The sequence below is a fragment of the Bicyclus anynana genome, chromosome 9 (genome assembly GCF_947172395.1).
Source record: "Bicyclus anynana chromosome 9, ilBicAnyn1.1, whole genome shotgun sequence".
Lineage (NCBI taxonomy): Eukaryota > Metazoa > Arthropoda > Insecta > Lepidoptera > Nymphalidae > Bicyclus > Bicyclus anynana.
The window spans coordinates 1,264,691-1,282,564 of record NC_069091.1 but is presented as its reverse complement, the minus strand read 5'-3'; the positions used below and the strand labels follow the sequence as shown (position 1 = coordinate 1,282,564).

General features: G+C 37.1%; 1 protein-coding gene across 3 annotated transcripts in view; it reads left to right on the top strand.

Moving 5' to 3' along the window:
• Positions 1–17,874, top strand: part of LOC112043184 (muscle-specific protein 300 kDa) — a 140,247-nt gene that overhangs the window by 117,325 nt on the left and 5,048 nt on the right. For all 3 annotated transcript variants that reach the window (XM_052883332.1, XM_052883333.1, XM_052883331.1), the window contains 3 exons: positions 14,737–14,899; positions 15,779–16,010; positions 17,274–17,487. In XM_052883332.1, the coding sequence (XP_052739292.1) occupies positions 14,737–14,899; positions 15,779–16,010; positions 17,274–17,487 (609 nt within the window). The remainder of the gene's footprint in view (positions 1–14,736; positions 14,900–15,778; positions 16,011–17,273; positions 17,488–17,874) is intronic.

Sequence of the window (17,874 nt, the reverse complement as noted above, 5' to 3'; positions counted from 1 at the left end):
ACGGAGGTGCGGCTAACTCCGTCCTGACTACTGACTCACTTAAGTTTATTAGTCCTTCTTTTGATGTCTTAAGGCTCGCTCCCTTTCCACGAATTTGCCCATCACCAAAATTGGCATTCATAATTTACCCTTCATTTCACAGAATTGTTATCACTTAGTGAATATTGTGTTTATAAAAATATAGGTATTCCTAAACCGAGATCGATACAGACGGAGGTGTGGCTAACTCCATCCTGACTACTGATTTACTCTACTTTATTAGTCCCTCTTTTGTTGTCTTAAAGCTCGCTCTCTTTCCACGAAATTTGCCCACCTGTAAATTTGGTAATCATTATTTACCCTTTATTAAAATTAGCAATTAAAACTGTTACATTGTAAACTTGTTATGGCGAATAATCTTTGCTTCTTTATCGTGTACGGTCCTTGGGCTTGGTACTGTATCGTGTTTATAAAAATATATTCCTAAACCGAGATCGATACAGACGGAGGTGTGGGTAACTCCGTCCTGACTACTGATTCACTCTACTTTATTAGTCCTTTTTTTGATGTCCTAAAGCTCGCGCCCTTTTCACGAAATTTGCCCACCAGCAAAACTGGTAGTGGTGTTCGTAATTTACCCATCATTAAAGTTAGCACTTGTCCATGTCCGTATTCATAAAAATATGTAAATATATTCCTTAGTCGAGATCAATACAGACGGAAGTGTGGCTAACTCCGTCCTGACTACTGATTCACTATGTTTATTAGTCCTTCTTTTGATGTCTTAAAGCTCGCACCCTTTCCACGAAATTTGCCCACCAGCAAAACTGGTAATCATTATTTACTCTTCATTAAAATGAGTACTTAAAAACTGATATTGTAAACTTGTTATGTTTCTCTCTCTCTCTTTTCCCAGTTTCTCCAGTTGGCTATCATTATTAATTTCATACAGTTGTTATCACCCTCTTTGCGAGTAATTTCTGCTCCTTCATCGTGTACGGTCCTTGGACTTATAAAAATATATTCCTAAGCCGAGATTAATACAGACGGAGGTGTGGTTAACTCCATCATGACTACTGACTCACTAAAGTTTATTAGTCCTTTTTTTGATGTCTTAAAGCTCGCTCCCTTTCCACGAATTTGCCCATCAGCAAAATTAGCATTCATTCATTCATAGTCCGTCATTAGATCGCAAACGCTTCGAAAACTAGAAAAATGTATTGGAATGACAGATCGTGACACGTGACCTGTCGATAGCTAATATCGTTTGCGATCGTAGAAAGAGTCGACGTGCCACTTGGCTACAGAGGCAGTCTATTTATGAGATGGAATGTAATTTCACACGTCCCGCGTAATGTAGGTTATTTGGTAATGAAGCGAACATAACATAATACCGCCCAATAGTGTTGGCGACTTGTTACGAAACGACGCGTTTCCTCTCTATAAAATGTCATATTTTACGTACAAAACATTTTACAGACGTTTTTAATTCCACTTTCTACACTAATTAGGAGCACGTCGTTATATTGTTTTTGTATTGGTTGATAGGCTTTCGCTTGATTACAGTCATACCTGAAATCTGTTGTAAGAACATTTTTTTGGCTTTTTTTTCTATTAATGAAGTCTATTATGCTTCTGCAAAGGAGAAGTCCAAAATTGTATGGAGCCCAAGAACAGTCATTGTACCCTAGCGGAAATAAAAGAAGATATTTTTTTTAACTAGTTTTGATTATACAAATCTACGAATTTACTTTAATTCTTTCGAAATAATATTCATTATCTCCCAAGAAATGCAAGATTAATAAGGGTAATATGGTGGATAGATGACGATGCATTAATCGATTTGACGTTTGCTGTCAATTGTGATGTCATAGTTGCTCTATGGGCGCCATCTTGATATAACTCAAAAACTTGGGCTTTAATTTTATTTATTTCTTTTTATTTCGTTTTAATTCACTTTAATAAATTTTAATAAAATCCTTGTATTTTTTGAATTTTAATGATACGGGATACAAAAGTGGACCTGAAATGGACCATCTCCATTACTAAGAATACTATTGGCCTTTTACCATACCATACATTTGCCATCATGGCTTTTCGCTAGTGGTAGCTAAAAACTTGTTTAGCACCTACCACCAATAGGTGTTCCCTTTCTTCTCCAAATTAAACGAAAGACTGTGCTAGGCAAAGATTTTATAATAGAGATATGTAACTAGCGCGTTAAAACTGAGGCGAACAAAAGCGGCTAATTGACCGCATTTCATTGAGTCGCATAGTAAACAACGAAAGTTATTTAAACAAATAATACCTACCTAAATATACAATATACATAAACAATGTCGAGTTGTATGTTTGGGAACTTTAAAAACTGTATAAACATAAATATATTATACTTAATCATTAATGGAATTAAACACAAAATTGTGCTTGTGGTGTAGTATTCGGCTCACTTTTTGTGGCGATTTTGTATGCACACAACATGTCTACGGTGTAAAATGTCGTTGTTGCTAGGGATGTTTGCGACAATAGTAAATGTAGTGGGTGGGAATCGAACCAAAGGACTCGCGAAGCCGTGAGTTGAGTCCCAATAACCGTTGATCTATTGGAGATCAAAATACTCGTATATTTCGGGCGAGGAATGTACGAGCAACGATTGACGTTGTCTGAAAGATATGAAAATGCTGCTGCCTATATTTTTAGACGTGTTCCTTACAGCGATTACGGTATACACGCATGACGCCCGTGTAATTATAATTTGCTTTTAATTTATAAAATGTTTTCGCTTTGAAGAATTCTGGTCCATTGTTTATTAGACTGGGATGAATTATTTCTAACATTACTTACTGAGAGATTTTTAACATTTATAGGTAATTCAACCATTGCGAAGGTTCATAATGAATTTACGAGTTATGAAAAACACAACTCTGTCTGAGAAAATTTTCATTTTGCTCCAAAAACAAAACTACAAAATTAACCCGTTTACTTGTTCTAGGCAACAAAATCACAACGTAGGTACCAAAATTCACGCTACTAATTATTTATTTTGACATTCGTTAGCCTATAGCTATATATATATAGCCTTCCTCGATAAATGGGCTATCTAACACTGAAAGAATTTTTCAAATCGGATCAGTAATTCCCTGAGATTACCGCGTTCAAGCAAGCAAACAAACAAACAAACTCTTCAGCTTTATAATTTTAGTCTATATATTAAATACCAATATACAATAAGTACAAAACTATCATTAAATACTATAAAATACCTACACCAGTTAGAAAAGTCACCTTGATTTAGTTCTTTTGCATAGTTGCAGCCTGCAATAGTTATGCTGTGACCTGCAACTGTAAGAACATTTGAGTCGGCACTTTCTAATCTAGTTCATCATGTCATTGTTAGGTAATCGGTATCGGGCATTTAGTATTATAGTCTGCCACGTTGATGACACTCCCATGATATGCGGGCGACGGGGGAAAACTGCGCGGGTGTGATATCGTGCGTGAGGAAAAGTGAGGTCGTGGGTTTTTCATTCATCGCTACACGCCCCCCGACCCGCGCGGCCCATCGGGAGTGTTACGAACAAAGTTGCCAAGCTACAAATGAACGATTGTTGAATTTTTCACTTTGGTGAATAATGATGCTGCTTTTTCATCTTTTGTAGAAAAATCAATTTTCAGGCTTCATTGTTTACTTAATTCAACTCTAATTTCACTCTGAACTGTTTTCTTTTTATAGAGAAAAATTGTCATTGGTAATAATTAATATTAATTTTATTTTTTATAAAATCAAGTAAATAACTAAACCTTTTTTTGCTTTGTACCTCGTTTTAATTATCTACTTACATATTGATTTATTAATTACCCATATTAATTACCCATTTATTAAAAAAATGGTTGTTTTATTTGTGTGTATTTTAGATTAAAATCGCAGTTAAAACTAATGCTATTTTAAATACGTTACGTAGAATGTCTTGTAAAATAAGCTTATTTTTTATTCACAAGTTAGTCCTTAATAACTGATCGATTTTATTGTATCCTTGTTATAGCAAATGAAAAACTTTCAACTTTCACTTGCCCTTGCTAAAGTGAAAGTGATTTACAACAGAGAGGTTTTAAATTAAATCCTATCGTATTCAACTTACTGCGCTCCTTTTATAATAAGGTACGAATTGATAGTTAATCTCAGTAACTTGCATTTCCTATACAGAGATATTTCTTGATGAGTACTGTTTACCAACAAACAAATTAGAAATGAAGGTAGAAAACGCATGTCATTTCATAACTTATTTATTTTAAATTATATATGGTTTTGTTTATAAAATGTTATATAAAATTTATTAACCATATCTAATTGCTCTTAACTTATTAAACAAATTTAATTTCAATTAATTTCAGAACAAGTTAATCATAATTATTATTAGGTGTGAAATGACTAGTGATTTACATCATCATTTTTAATTGGTTTTTTTTTATTCTTTACAAGTTAGCCCTTGACTACAATCTCACCTGATGGTAAGTGATGATGCAGTCTAAGATGGAAGCGGGCTAACTTGTTAGGAGAGGATGAAAATCCACACTCCTTTCGGTTTCTACACGGCATCGTACCGGAACGCTAAATCGCTTGGCGGTACGTCTTTGCCGGTAGGGTGGTAACTAGCCACAGCCGAAGCCTCCCATCAGCCAGACCTGGACAAATTAAGGAAATCTCAATCTGCCCAGCCGGGGATCGAACCCAGGACCTCCGTCTTGTAAATCCACCGCGCATACCACTGCGCCACAGAGGCCGTTTTTTGATAAACAGTACCTACTTATCAAGAAAGGCTGTAGTATATAGATGCGAAATGCACTGGCTACCCTGACGAACAGGATTTTCCATTTAGTACTATTTGTATAAGGTCTAGGTTATTAACCAAGTTAATAGCAAGCCAAGGGTTTGGCTGGTGGAAGGCTTCGGCCGTGGCTAGTTACCACCTTACCGGCAAAGACAGCCTAGAATAAAAAGAACTAATAAACCTCACATACGAATAGATTATAGATAATGATGTTTATACTCGTAGTTATCTACCTATAGATTATCAATATTACTATATTATTAGTATAGATTAAAGTTTGAATCATTTACCAGACGATATTATTGTTAGGATCCTCTCACACTAACTGTCTGGTGCAGCGATTCCCAAAGTGGTTCCGTTAAATTATCATTTAATGTGGCACTTGCTTGACTGGATGCGACCTATCTCAAATTTGTACATACGAGTTTATACTAATAGACAATACCAAATTATAAAGCAATCGACGACATTTACCTCAATTGCATACTTAAAATAAATGAATTTACAATTTGGATATTTTTTTAAATTTCATAAAACTGTGACACAATTTGCCAAGCTATAAATGAACGATTGTTGAATTTTTTACTTTGGTGAATAATGATGCTGCTTTTTCGTCTTTTGTAGAAAAAAAACAATTTTCAGGCTTCAATGTTTACTTAATTCAACTCTAATTTCACTCTGAACTGTTTTCTTTTTTTATACAGAAACGTTGTCATTGATAATAATTAATATTAATTTTATTTTTTATAAAATCAAGTAAATAACTAAACCTTTTTATTGCTTTGTACCTCGTTTTAATTATCTACTTACATATTGATTTATTAATTACCCATTTATTAAAAAATGGTTATTTTATTTGTGTGTATTTTAGATATTTTTTTTAATTTGATAAAACTGTGACACAATTTCATTCTTCACATTCAGAGTTATAAGAACAAATTAGTATTTCTTTGGAATACTAATTTATTATTTACCTAAATGAAAATAAATAAAAGATTTCGTTCTTGTTTAACTTAGTGACTTTGTAATAATGTAAAAGTTTGGGAACCTCTGGTCTGGAGTCTGTTTTCATTATCATAAATAGCGACGTGTTCAATGTATACTGAACGGCGCCGAAGTAATGGAGCAATAAATATTAACGAATATCGACTTTGATACTAAACATACGCGCTGTATCGCCACACACTATCAAGTTTGCCGTCGACGACTGGACTACTACCTCGGTGCTTTTGTATGACCATAACGGCCCTTTAAGCCGAGGTCCGAGTCTCATTGGAGACGCCCTTAGATGTCGTTCCGCTCATCTCTTCATCTGTTTCTGCCTTCGGGTACCATCAGGCGATGCTTCTGCTATTTTAAAATATGACGCCCGCTGAGGTCTTTTTAAAAAGCCTAAGGCACTTACTTAATGAGAAAAAATAATCGAGATGTGGGTATTGAAAAAACATCTAAACAATAACCATAGCAAAGTAGATGTACAAAAATTTAGGCTCCCTTAGTAGAGATATATGAGGAATATATGAGGCTAAGCCGATGCAAAAATCGAGGAGGCCATTGTCAAAAACCCTTATTTACCAAGTTTTTATTGTATGCCACTACACGTAATTAGCAATGTGGCTGCCTCAACGTCTGATCTGCACATATATATTTACAATTTGCAAATGAAGTGATTTGATTTGAAATTGTTAACACGCCCATTCTTCCACAGGCATGTCTAGAGCAAGAAGCACGTGTGGCCGAGTTACGTTCGCTAGCCGCCAGGGTCGCTGCGGAGACCGGCTCCAGAGCGCTGCAAGCTGACGCCGACTCACTGGCCAGGCGGCTGCAGCTGGTGGCGGGCGCTGTCCAGGCACTGGCCGACCTGGGCGAGGCCAGGCAGGTGGCCAGGGCCAAAGCGCAGCACGCTAAGGAAATGTTCTGCGATATGAGACAGGTTGGTATCATCATGATAATTTTTTTCTATTTTGACGGTTTACTACAGGGTCAGGTTTCAATTAAAAGGAGACGGGATATAGAGCTTAGACCCACTACGCTGCTTCAATGCGGATTAGGGCTACTTCGGATGATGATTATAATTATGACACGGCCTAAGCTCTCCAAGAAACAGGGGTGTAACATAGTGTTAAGAATTAATTAGACGATAAAAATACTTGGCATTGAATTGCATTACACGACTGTGTATTTAGTTCTAGATAAATTTGTAAAATAAACAATAAATAAACCCTGGTTGAGTTTCTTGTAAGCTCTTCTCGGACTAAAGCGCATTTGGACCTCGTAACTTTGATTTTAAATTTCGGCCAATTATTATCACCATTATCTATTAATATGACGAAACGAAAGCGCTTGTAAACTAAACCCAATTGAAATTAATGAACTTTGACTTGACTTTTGACTTTTAACTCTGGATTGAGAATTAAGGCTGAAAATTTCTTGAAAAAAATAAATACTTACTCAGTAGGTATTCCATAATCCGACCCAGGATTCGAACACACGACCTCGTGATCTGAAACCACATGGACTCACCACTGGATCAGCGAGTCAAGTCAGGTTTAAGGCATGACTTAAATCTTTTAGTGTTGCTAAAAATTAGTTAATACACTCAGGGGTTTAATATAATTATTTTAACCCATGAAACAAAGTGAAGGTATAACGGTGACCGTAACTGTTTTATTATTGTGTCCAGTCACGCGTTATGTCCGAAATGGGCTCGGCCTTTCCACGGACGGGATATGCCATGCCCTTTTTTGGGTGGAGTATAGAGGATTAAATGCGATTTCTTCGGCTACCGTATGGCTAAAATAAAAGTTGTGTAATCTTACTCAAAACGTTGGGCTTTTAACTATCTACTATTATTACAACTAACTACAACATGCATCGGCTTTTTTATTTATTCACTACCAAATGATACCTAATGACCCTGAACTGAGGGTGTAACGTGCTTTTCGAGGCACGATGTCTAAACAAATAATAATATCAATAGCCTTAATAGGTGCTGCACAATTTACTCATAGTAGCAGTAGTTTGCGCAACTACAGTACATAGGTATAGACTTTCGACTTAGATCGAATATTATACCAAATCAACAATAACAAACTATAGATAGAAGATTTCCAACCTTTAGAATGGTAAAAGGTATACTTACTAGTACTTACTAGGTATATATTTTAGAGTAATTGTAAATTTTAAATGGAGTAAAATGTTATAAAATTCTGACGTGTGACTTTAAACAGTCGCTCTTATCTGGATTTGTATAATAACTAAACAATAAGGTCAACTGCCCAACAAAAAAAAAACGCCTATAGAACTACAAATACGCAAGGAACGCGTCTTCAGTTCCCCGCACAAGCTCTGTCACAAAAGTTTAAATACTAATATATCAAGAGTGTAATTGACTGAATTATTTTTGTTACAGGATCTAACACCAGTCCACGAAGATAGCGAAATAGTTGAGGACAAACTGATAGCTTTACGCGATAACCTCATTGCGCTTGGCAAGAGCGAGGCCGACATTGCGCCCGCAAAAGCGGAGCTTCCAGACATCGATAGAGACGTATCAGATGAACACTCAATCGTGAGGATACTTGAATTATGGCAGGCGATGTTCAGGGACACCTTCCTCCATTACCACAGGTTATCGACCGCGCTAGTTAGATCAGGAGACGCTGCTACTGCTCTGAGATTGTGGAACGAATACCTCTTAGACTTACAGTCTTTCCTGTCAGGTTCAGTACCAGCTGACTACGAAAACTTAACAGAACATCGACGCTTATGTCGCGTTCACAGAAACTTGTTAGCATCACAAAGGTCAGTGCTCATGAATGAGAATAGAGAAACCAAGAACCGCGATTTAGCAGATAAATTTGACACACTCACTAATCTCCACAATGAAACTTTGGCTCGAATAGTTGAAAGACACGATGAAGTGTGCACTCGTATTGCGGCCTGGGATGAGTATAAAGAAATTTATACAGAACTGCTCAGATGGCTTAAAGAAATTGAAAGGGAGAAAGAAAAGTTACAGTTGAGGTATGTCCATATTAAGAGAATACACAAGATCTTAACCAAAATACAGAATCTCACAGACAAACTACCCGAAGGTAGAAAACTAACGGAAAAACTATTAGGAAACCTTAAAATGGTATTAGAGTTTACAGAAGATACTTACGGAGCTTCCGTAAGAATGGAATATGCTGGTATTGTTAAAAGGGTTGATAATTTACAAGCTAGTCTTGACACGTGGCGTGACTTCCTAACTCGAATACTTGGGCTCATTGGGGAATATGAAACTATAACTGGTGATTTGCAAAAGTTATACTCTAAAACACAAAATGATGTAATGTCGTATTCTGATGAAGACCGTCTATCTAGACCTCAACTTAAGAAAGCAATTGACAGGTTTAGCGATTTGAGGAAAAAGATAGATCGCACTGAAACGCAAATAGAAGCTCTGAGCGTTATTCAAGAACAATTGAAAGAGTGCCTTAGTCCGCAAGATATAAGGATAGTCAACCAAAAAGTCTGGCAACTCCGTCAACAACGAGCAGATTTGGAACATCAACTATCTATTATAATTCACAGGTTGCAAGAGCGATTAGAAATTTACACAATATTTGACACCAGACTAATTCGGTTTGCCGAATGGATGACAATATTAGAATCTCGTCTAGAAACTACGACCTCGACTAGTGATATAGGAGCTTTAGATCCTCAGGATTTGATAAGAAGGATAAATTCTGATATTCAAGCGGAAACAGCCATGAAAGAGCGAGAATTTGAGTGGCTTAGTGAAACAGGCAGTGCGTTAGTTGACTTATCCAAAAAGGATGAAAAGTCGTACAGCAAAAATACATCTAAACACCTCAAAGATGTTCAAGAGCGGTGGCATAGACTACAAGATACAGGAAGAAGTCGGATTGCTAAAATTAACGAATTGCTTGAAACTATCACTCAACTAGAGGAACGTTTGACAGAGATTAGGTTGAGATTACATTCAATAGAAGCTAATTTATCTGCACCAGTCATACTAGAACATTTAACAGCTAAAGCCGTTGATAGTAAATTCCAGGAACGTGACGAAATACATAAATATATAGAAAACGAGAGCGGAGAAGTTGGTAAACTACTTAACCTCTGCGAGCTAATATTTAATGACCCAGATGTACTTAAAGGCAATTTCGACTTACGTAACTTACACACAGGAGTTGATATTGTCGAGAAAAAATGGAAGAATATTTGTGACATGTCGGAACAGCGTAAGAAAGCGCTTAAAGAGATACGAAAATCTGCAGAACTCGCTAACTCTCTCCTACCTAAAGTAGAAAAGAAACTGGACTCGATTGAAAAACGCGTTGAGAAAATTGAGACTCGTAAACAGCGAGGTGAGGCGGAAGACGAAAGCGTCTCCAAAGCTGTTATCAAGGATTTGGATAATTTAGAAGGGGATATAAAGAAATTAGAAGATGCATACAGTCGTGTGGCTTCTGCTAGAGGTATTGAGCTCCGTGGCTTAGGAGCTGATGATGCAGCACGATTGAGAAGTGCTGTACGACGCTGGCAACAACTTCGGGGAAGAGTAGATGCCGCTGGAGCCGATGCTCATAGACAATTTGTGGCTGCTCACGGTAAAGCAGTTGTGGCCTTGGCTGAAGCTGACGTTCGATTGACCAGAGCATTGCATCTTGCTCCTACGCCTACTGATAAAATCGCCACTCTCAAAGAGTTAGATGTAAGTATTAGTAATTTATTAAACATCTAACTTATTGTATTTAAGGTATCAAAAACAATATATCATCATAATTTATGCATAGTAAATGAATCATGAAGACCTTGTGTGGTAATTTTTTTTTAATTTTTATTAATGTCTACGTTTCGCCATTTGTTATTTTATTTGTTATGTATGAAACTACAATTCGTACTACATCATAAATTTATAATCAGTTATGATTTATTACAAAAACATGTCTATAATTACCATATGTATAATATTATAATATTGATGCATTTGTTTTTTCCTGTTTTGTAATACGATACCGATTATACAACAAGCCCAAGCATAAATCGATATTAATAAAAAAATCTGTTTTAAGGGTGTGGAAGAAGACCTTCGTGAATGCGAGGCGTTAGTGGACGATGCTGACAGACTGTCAGTGGCTGTGACCACCGTACCTGGTGTATCTGACATGGTGGGCGAATACCGTGCACTATTTGCTGACGTTAGGACAAGATTAGAACTAGCTCGAGCCGAAGTAGTAGGGGATGTGGACAGTGCCATACAGGTTCGACCTTAACCTTTTTAATACAATATTTATTTACTTTTTTATTTTGATTTCAACAATATTATTACTCTTATCGATGTTGTAGCTTTAGTAACAGTATCTATATTATTTCTATTATAACAATTTTTATTGCAACATGAAATTTTAATCCAATCCCTATTTAACAGGTTGACACCTTAAAATGGGAAACAGATGCAGCGTTACAAGTCGATACACTAACATCGAAAGAGACATATCGAGTCGAATTAGCTTCCGCTGTCAAAGAAACCTCAGAATATTTAGAAGCACTAAGAACATCTTTGCTACATGAAATAAAGGAAAACGCTGGCAGTGATGAATTAGCGACAGCCGCTAAAGAAATAGCTAAAGCGGGAGCGAAACCTGAACAAACTTTAGAACTAGCCAAACATTTATCAGAACTGTTGCTAACAGAATGCGACGCTAACGAAGAAGAAGCCATGTTAAAGGAAGTTGAATCTCTATCGTTGAGATACGAAGACCTTTTAGCGCAAGCTAAGAAACGTGAGCTGCAAATCAACAACTTGAGGTAAGTCTTTAAATGTTTTTCAATCTATAAATTCTCACTGATATAACTTTAATTTGTATATGTTACCGAAGAAGGCCGCATACTCTCAGCCTATTTTTTTTTGTTTCTGCATTGAATGACAAACCTTCCGATTTAGGATTTCCTATAGAATGTTAAATGTTTTTAAAAATTGTCTTTTTGAGGAAACTTGCAGACTTAAACATGCTTTCTTTTATGGCATGATTATTATTAAACTTACAAAAGGAAAAGCGGGCTCCACCGGTAACATATAGGAGGGTATTGTCTTCTGTTTGTCCGTATTTTTTATGCAAAAGGGAATTTAGCATAGCTATGTGTATGGCAATGCAATGTAGACGCACAAGCACGTTTGGATTTGGTGGTGGGCTTATTTGGTTCGTGAAAGCCACTTTTAACTCTTTAGCACTAATGTGATTAAACACTGCGGTAATCTCTTTAACAACAAAATTCTAAACTAACGTAGGTTCTAAATTTAATAACGAACCTATATCATCAGCTTTATTTTTCTTTTTTTTATCTAAAATCTTTCAAATTAATATTACCTAACTAATTAGAAACAAATCAGTCTTCTTATATTATTCTTTAAGTAATGATCTCATCGCAACTAAACACATCTTTTATTTATCAACAAATGTTTACTAGAGATAACATTTTATAATATTTATTAGGATCCGTGAAAGATAGCATCCGTATATAATCATCTGTGAAGATTTCGGTATTTCTATTCAGAGTCCATTCGATTTTCTTTTCTTTGTTAAACATACATAGATCAACTGATTTGAATTAATTTATTGTTGTTATATTTTATCAGTTTGTCGGTCTGTAGATCGTGCCCGTGATTTAATGTAAAAATATAAGTCTATTAGTGAAAATATTTCAAAATATCCAGTGTTATTTGCTTGTTAACCTGGCATGCGATATTAAACAGTCGTTTTTGGTCCTAGGTTGCCCCACTCCGCGTCGTACGCTCTCACGTGCGAACAGTGAGTACAGCTTCCTAATATTTTCTATTTAATACAGACGCGCCAATTTGGTTGGCGCCAACCATCCAACTTTATTCTCTATCGGATGCATATTAGCCACACCTGGCAATTATTATTAATCTTAAATAGTAGATACATTTGATATGTTTCAATAAACAGTGTGCCTAGTGGGAGTTTTTAATATTTTCATCGAATTGAAACAGTTGTGCATTAGTGCCACTAGATGGCGCTGTTTCAATTCCTTAGAAATTCGCGTTTACGTTAACGTGATAGTAACAGTATCAAACTGCCAATAGGCCCTCTGTAATAAAACGTTTCGACCTGTTATCCAATGAGATAGTTGTTACAGAATTATAACATCAGTAAATATAGATGGATAGATGGCGTAAACCAAGTTGGATAGTCTATTAACAGCAAATAAATGTTGATACTCAAAATAGAAATTCGCTCACAACTTTCCTATAGTGCTTCAAACTATTTGCAGATAAATAATAATTTTCACTTAAAATCGGAGTTTTTTTGTAAAAGTAGGTAATAATAACACACATCATTTGTAGGTACTCACCTAATTTACACCAATTATTTGGTCGAATACATTAATAAATTATGAGTTTTATGAAGTAAACGTTATTTGACAAGTTTATAGCACAATAAACTGTGTGCCTAGTGGGAGTTTTCAATATTTTCATACTGTTACTATTGCGTTGACGTAAACGCAAATGTTTAAGGAAATGAAACAATTGTGCAGTAGTGCCACTAGATGGCGCTGTTTCAATTCCTTAGAAATTCGCGTTTACGTTAACGCGATAGTAACAGTATCAAACTGCCACTAGGCCCTCTGATTACCTTTTCATTTTTTCACTGTTTTGACACTGAGCACTTTACACAAATGAGCACTAAAAGTGTTGCACAAAACTTATTGTTAGCGAATTTCTTGATAGGTATCACCAAATTAGTTTCTATATTTGTTTGCATATTAATATTTGTATGCACACTTAAATTCACTTTTTTATAATGATTTAATTTAATTCCACTCGAATCTTTGTGGTGGATTAATTAACTTATTAGATTTAAAGTGTCTGTTAATTTATCAACAAAGCTTATTTAGATGTTTTAATTAATGCATGGATAGTCCAGCCATTATAATGATCCATTTTGACATTGCAACGTACGAATTTTGGACGTGCAAATATACTTTTTTTTTTTCAATGTTTTTGGACATCGATTTATAAAATAAAGAAATAATATTTCTTTACAAAACAAATACGTTTTTCTAATTTTTGTTTAATTTTAACGTAATAAAACGCAATTATTATTATCTATCAGTCAAAAGTGGCTTATCAAAATGGCTGTAGTGTAAGTGACTGTGTAGTTGGAAATGTGTATTAATTTCTGAATTTATTTTTTTTATATTTGTATATTGAGCTTTGTTTTATTTATATTTTATTTAAATTATGTAGGTATTTTAGTACTAACTATGTTCTTTTCTTGAACGTGGGTTATTTGTTGTAATTTGATTTTTTTATTATTAATCTATTTAATTAATAATTATTATTTAGTAAAATAATTTTATTTTATAATACCGTAATTTTTTAAACTCGCATGAAGTTTAATATGTAGGTACCTAATGTTACACGGTACACGCTGCAATTTGTGATGTAATAATGATTGATACACACAAAAAAAAAAAAATTATAAATTTTTAATAATGTTTTGTACTTATATTGTTAAAAATTTAAAAAAAAAGAAGTAATAAATAAATGAGAGATTAATTATATATTGATACACACAACACTCAACTTTGTAGTTGAAATTCTGTGCAAAATCTTTATTGCCAGATTCAGTTTCAAAAATTTGAGCACAGTTTATACACACAAACGCTGTCAATTTACCACAACATTCAAAAGCCAAATGGACTTCCCGGAATACATTGACATACATTGGTATGATGATATAGCGGAGGGAAAGGTGTTAGCTTTCATTGACATGAGATGTACAATGAATGAAGAAGCTTGTAACCCGTACCTCACTCACTCCCCTCTGACGTCATACCTCGTACCTGGATTTTTTATTTGGATTAAATGTACAAGGTCCGTGTGTTGTAGCGAGTCCGGACGGCTGACGTGTCCGCTGTGCTCGGACCGCAACTGGAAGCAGCTGGACAACGACCTGTGGCGGCTGGAGCAGTGGCTGCAGTTCGCCGAGGCCACGGACGAGGCGAGGAGCGACCCGCCCGAGCAGTACGACGCGCTAGAAGACGCTATACAGGTAACTGTCTCAATAACTCCAAGGAAATGTACACATGCTACTTCATGACCCACTCAGGAAACGGGGCAGTGGCTGGAGTTAGCTGAATTCATGGACAAGACTAGGAACGCTCGAAGACGCCATACAGGTAATTATATCTCAATAGCTCCAAGGAAACGTACCTGTTAGGTCCCTTGTCCTTACTATAATAGCAGTAAGTCACTGTCTCACCATTATTATACTCTATAATGGCCAGCGGCACACGTCCGCCATCTCTCGATGCCAGAGACAGACTGCCCACTTTCTCCCACTACCGGTGTATATAGACACAAACACTACAGTACCCATACTTCGTGACCCATTTACGCGCTAACTCTCTCCTACCTAAAGACGCTATACAGGTTATTAAAACTACGGTCTCGAATTCTAGAAGTCCGCGACAGGTGGAATCCCTTATCCACACGAATTTTTCGCCTATTTAGAGGGTTGGGGAATATTGAATTACCATGCATATTTCAATAACTTATAATGGCCGGCTTGAACGTGTAAATATTATTTGCTGGTGGCATATTTTCCGTAAGCTCTTTAAATGTATTATTACCGCATCGAGACCGGGCCGTTTGGGTTAGTACAGAAGCTGTGACAGAGTAGAGTCCGATTGATAGAAGAACGTCGGGATATGAACTTTAGGGCGTTTCCTTTCCTGTGACTCAGAACTTGGGTTTGGACTCTGTTGGCTCAGTGAGAACAGTACACTTGCTTCCCGGTAACGCAAGGAATGGGGATTTACAAGGATTCACAAACACTTATCCTAGTCGGCTACTATACTCATAGGTATACCTTTACTACAGCGGGTTGCAATTCTATCTGCTACACATTACAATCCATCACAATTTCCAGGACCACCGCGAGTTCCTCCTAGACCTGGACTCCCACAAAGCGTTGGTGGTGTCTCTCAACGTAGTGGGCTCGCACGTCACCCGCCACGCCAAGTCGCCGGCCGACGGGCAACGCGTGCAGGAGAGGCTGGTGGGCGCCAACCAGCGCTGGGACCGTGCCTGCTCCAACGCTGCGGCGTGGCAGGGTCGCCTGCAGACTGCGCTGGTGCACAATAGGGAGTTCCATGATATTGGTGAGCTTTATTTCTTACCTTCGACGTTATACAGTACCTACTTTTTTTACAAGTTAACCCTTGACTACAATCACACCTGATGGTAACTGATGATGCAATCTAAGATGGAAGCGAGCTAACTTGTTAGGAGGATGAAAATCCACACTCCTTTCGGTTTCTGCACGACATCATGGTAACTTGCCACGGCCGAAGCCTCCCACCAGACTTGGACTAATTAAAAAAACCTCAATCGGCCCAGCTGCGGATCCAACCCAGGACCTCCGTCTTGTAAATCCACCGCGCATACCACTGCGCCACGGAGGCCGTCAGAAGTTGCAAATTCGTTCGTAACTTTCCCGATAGTCCACGGAGGGCGGGGATAGCGATGACAGATAAATCCGGAACTGATACACCCCACTTCCAGCCTCTGCTCCGCGCGCGATATCAAACCTGCGCAGTCCTTCCCTCCCCGTCGCCCGCATATCATTATCGAATTTTCCAAGCGATAGCTTTGTAAGTTTGATCTGTGACATCGTAACTTGAAACTTTTAAGCGTATGGAAAGAATATTAAGCAAACGTAATATGTTCAGAAAATGAAAATGCTTTGACCTTTTAATATGTCTTTAAGCCTATGGTTTCAACGGAACATGACTGAATGTCCTGGCTTGGGCTATATAATATTAACTTTCCTTCTAAAACCTCGGACTTCTGTAACAACTCGAAGTAGAGAAATTGATGATTACACCACCTTGTTTATAGCAACCCGTATTTGCGCAGAATGGTGAGTCTTAGCCTACGTCCTACGAAAAAAATACACTAATAAGTATTCGTCGTCGTCATCATCAACCCATATTCGGCTCACTGCTGAGCTCAAGTCTCCTCTCAGACTGAGAGGGGTAAGGCCAATAGTCCACTACGTTGGCCCAATGCGGATTGGCAGACTTCACACACGTAGAATATTAAGATAATTCTTTGGTATGCAGGTTTCCTCGCGATGTTTTCCTTCACCGATTGAGACGTGATATTTAATGTGTGTGTGTATAAGAGTGTATGTTTGTTTCTCCTTTACGCTGCGGCTACTGAAGCGAAATTTGATTTGGCTGAAATTTGGAATTGAAATAGATTTTACTCTGGATTAACACATACTTTTGGTCCCGGAAAAATCCATGGTTTTACTGGGATTTGTGAATCACACGCGGATAAAGTCGCGGGCGTCCGCTAGTTTAAAAAAAGCTGATAATGATGATGATTATTTTTTAATACTGTGTGTTTGTTGTCAACAGTGATAGAGTTAGTGGCTCAGCTAGCTGCGGCGGAACGCACGGTCCGCGCGCGGGAACCGCTGCGGCTGACGCGGCCGCCGCACGAGCTGCGGAAAGACTTCAGGAGATTCAGTGAGCTGAGAGACGAGCTGAGCAGAGCTGAGCCGAGAGTGCTGGCTCTGAGAGACGCCGCTCAGTTACTCAAGGGGGCAGATGCTCAGGACGTGTGCAGAAGGTAAAGCACAATTTTATATTAGCTACCTATATTATAGCCATATTAGTCCAGGATCCGTAGAGCATTTTTACAATTGATTACTTATAAAGTTAATTTTCCGTGATTAGCTTAATCTTCATGAGTAGCTCAATATTTTTATTTGCGATAATTCTTGAGTTTGGTAGCTAACAGGGTTACCAGGTAATAAAAAATTCTGGGCGTAGGAACGAGATAACGTACCATGTAATTTGTAGTCTGTTAAGTTGTATAACTTAACATTAACATTGTCTAGTTTGTTCTAGGTTCTGTTTCAACGAGAATTTTGTTGTTTACTCAAAGCAAATTCAAATATACCCACTTTACTTATAAATACAGAAAAGCTTTACTGTCACAAAATACCTATTTAGT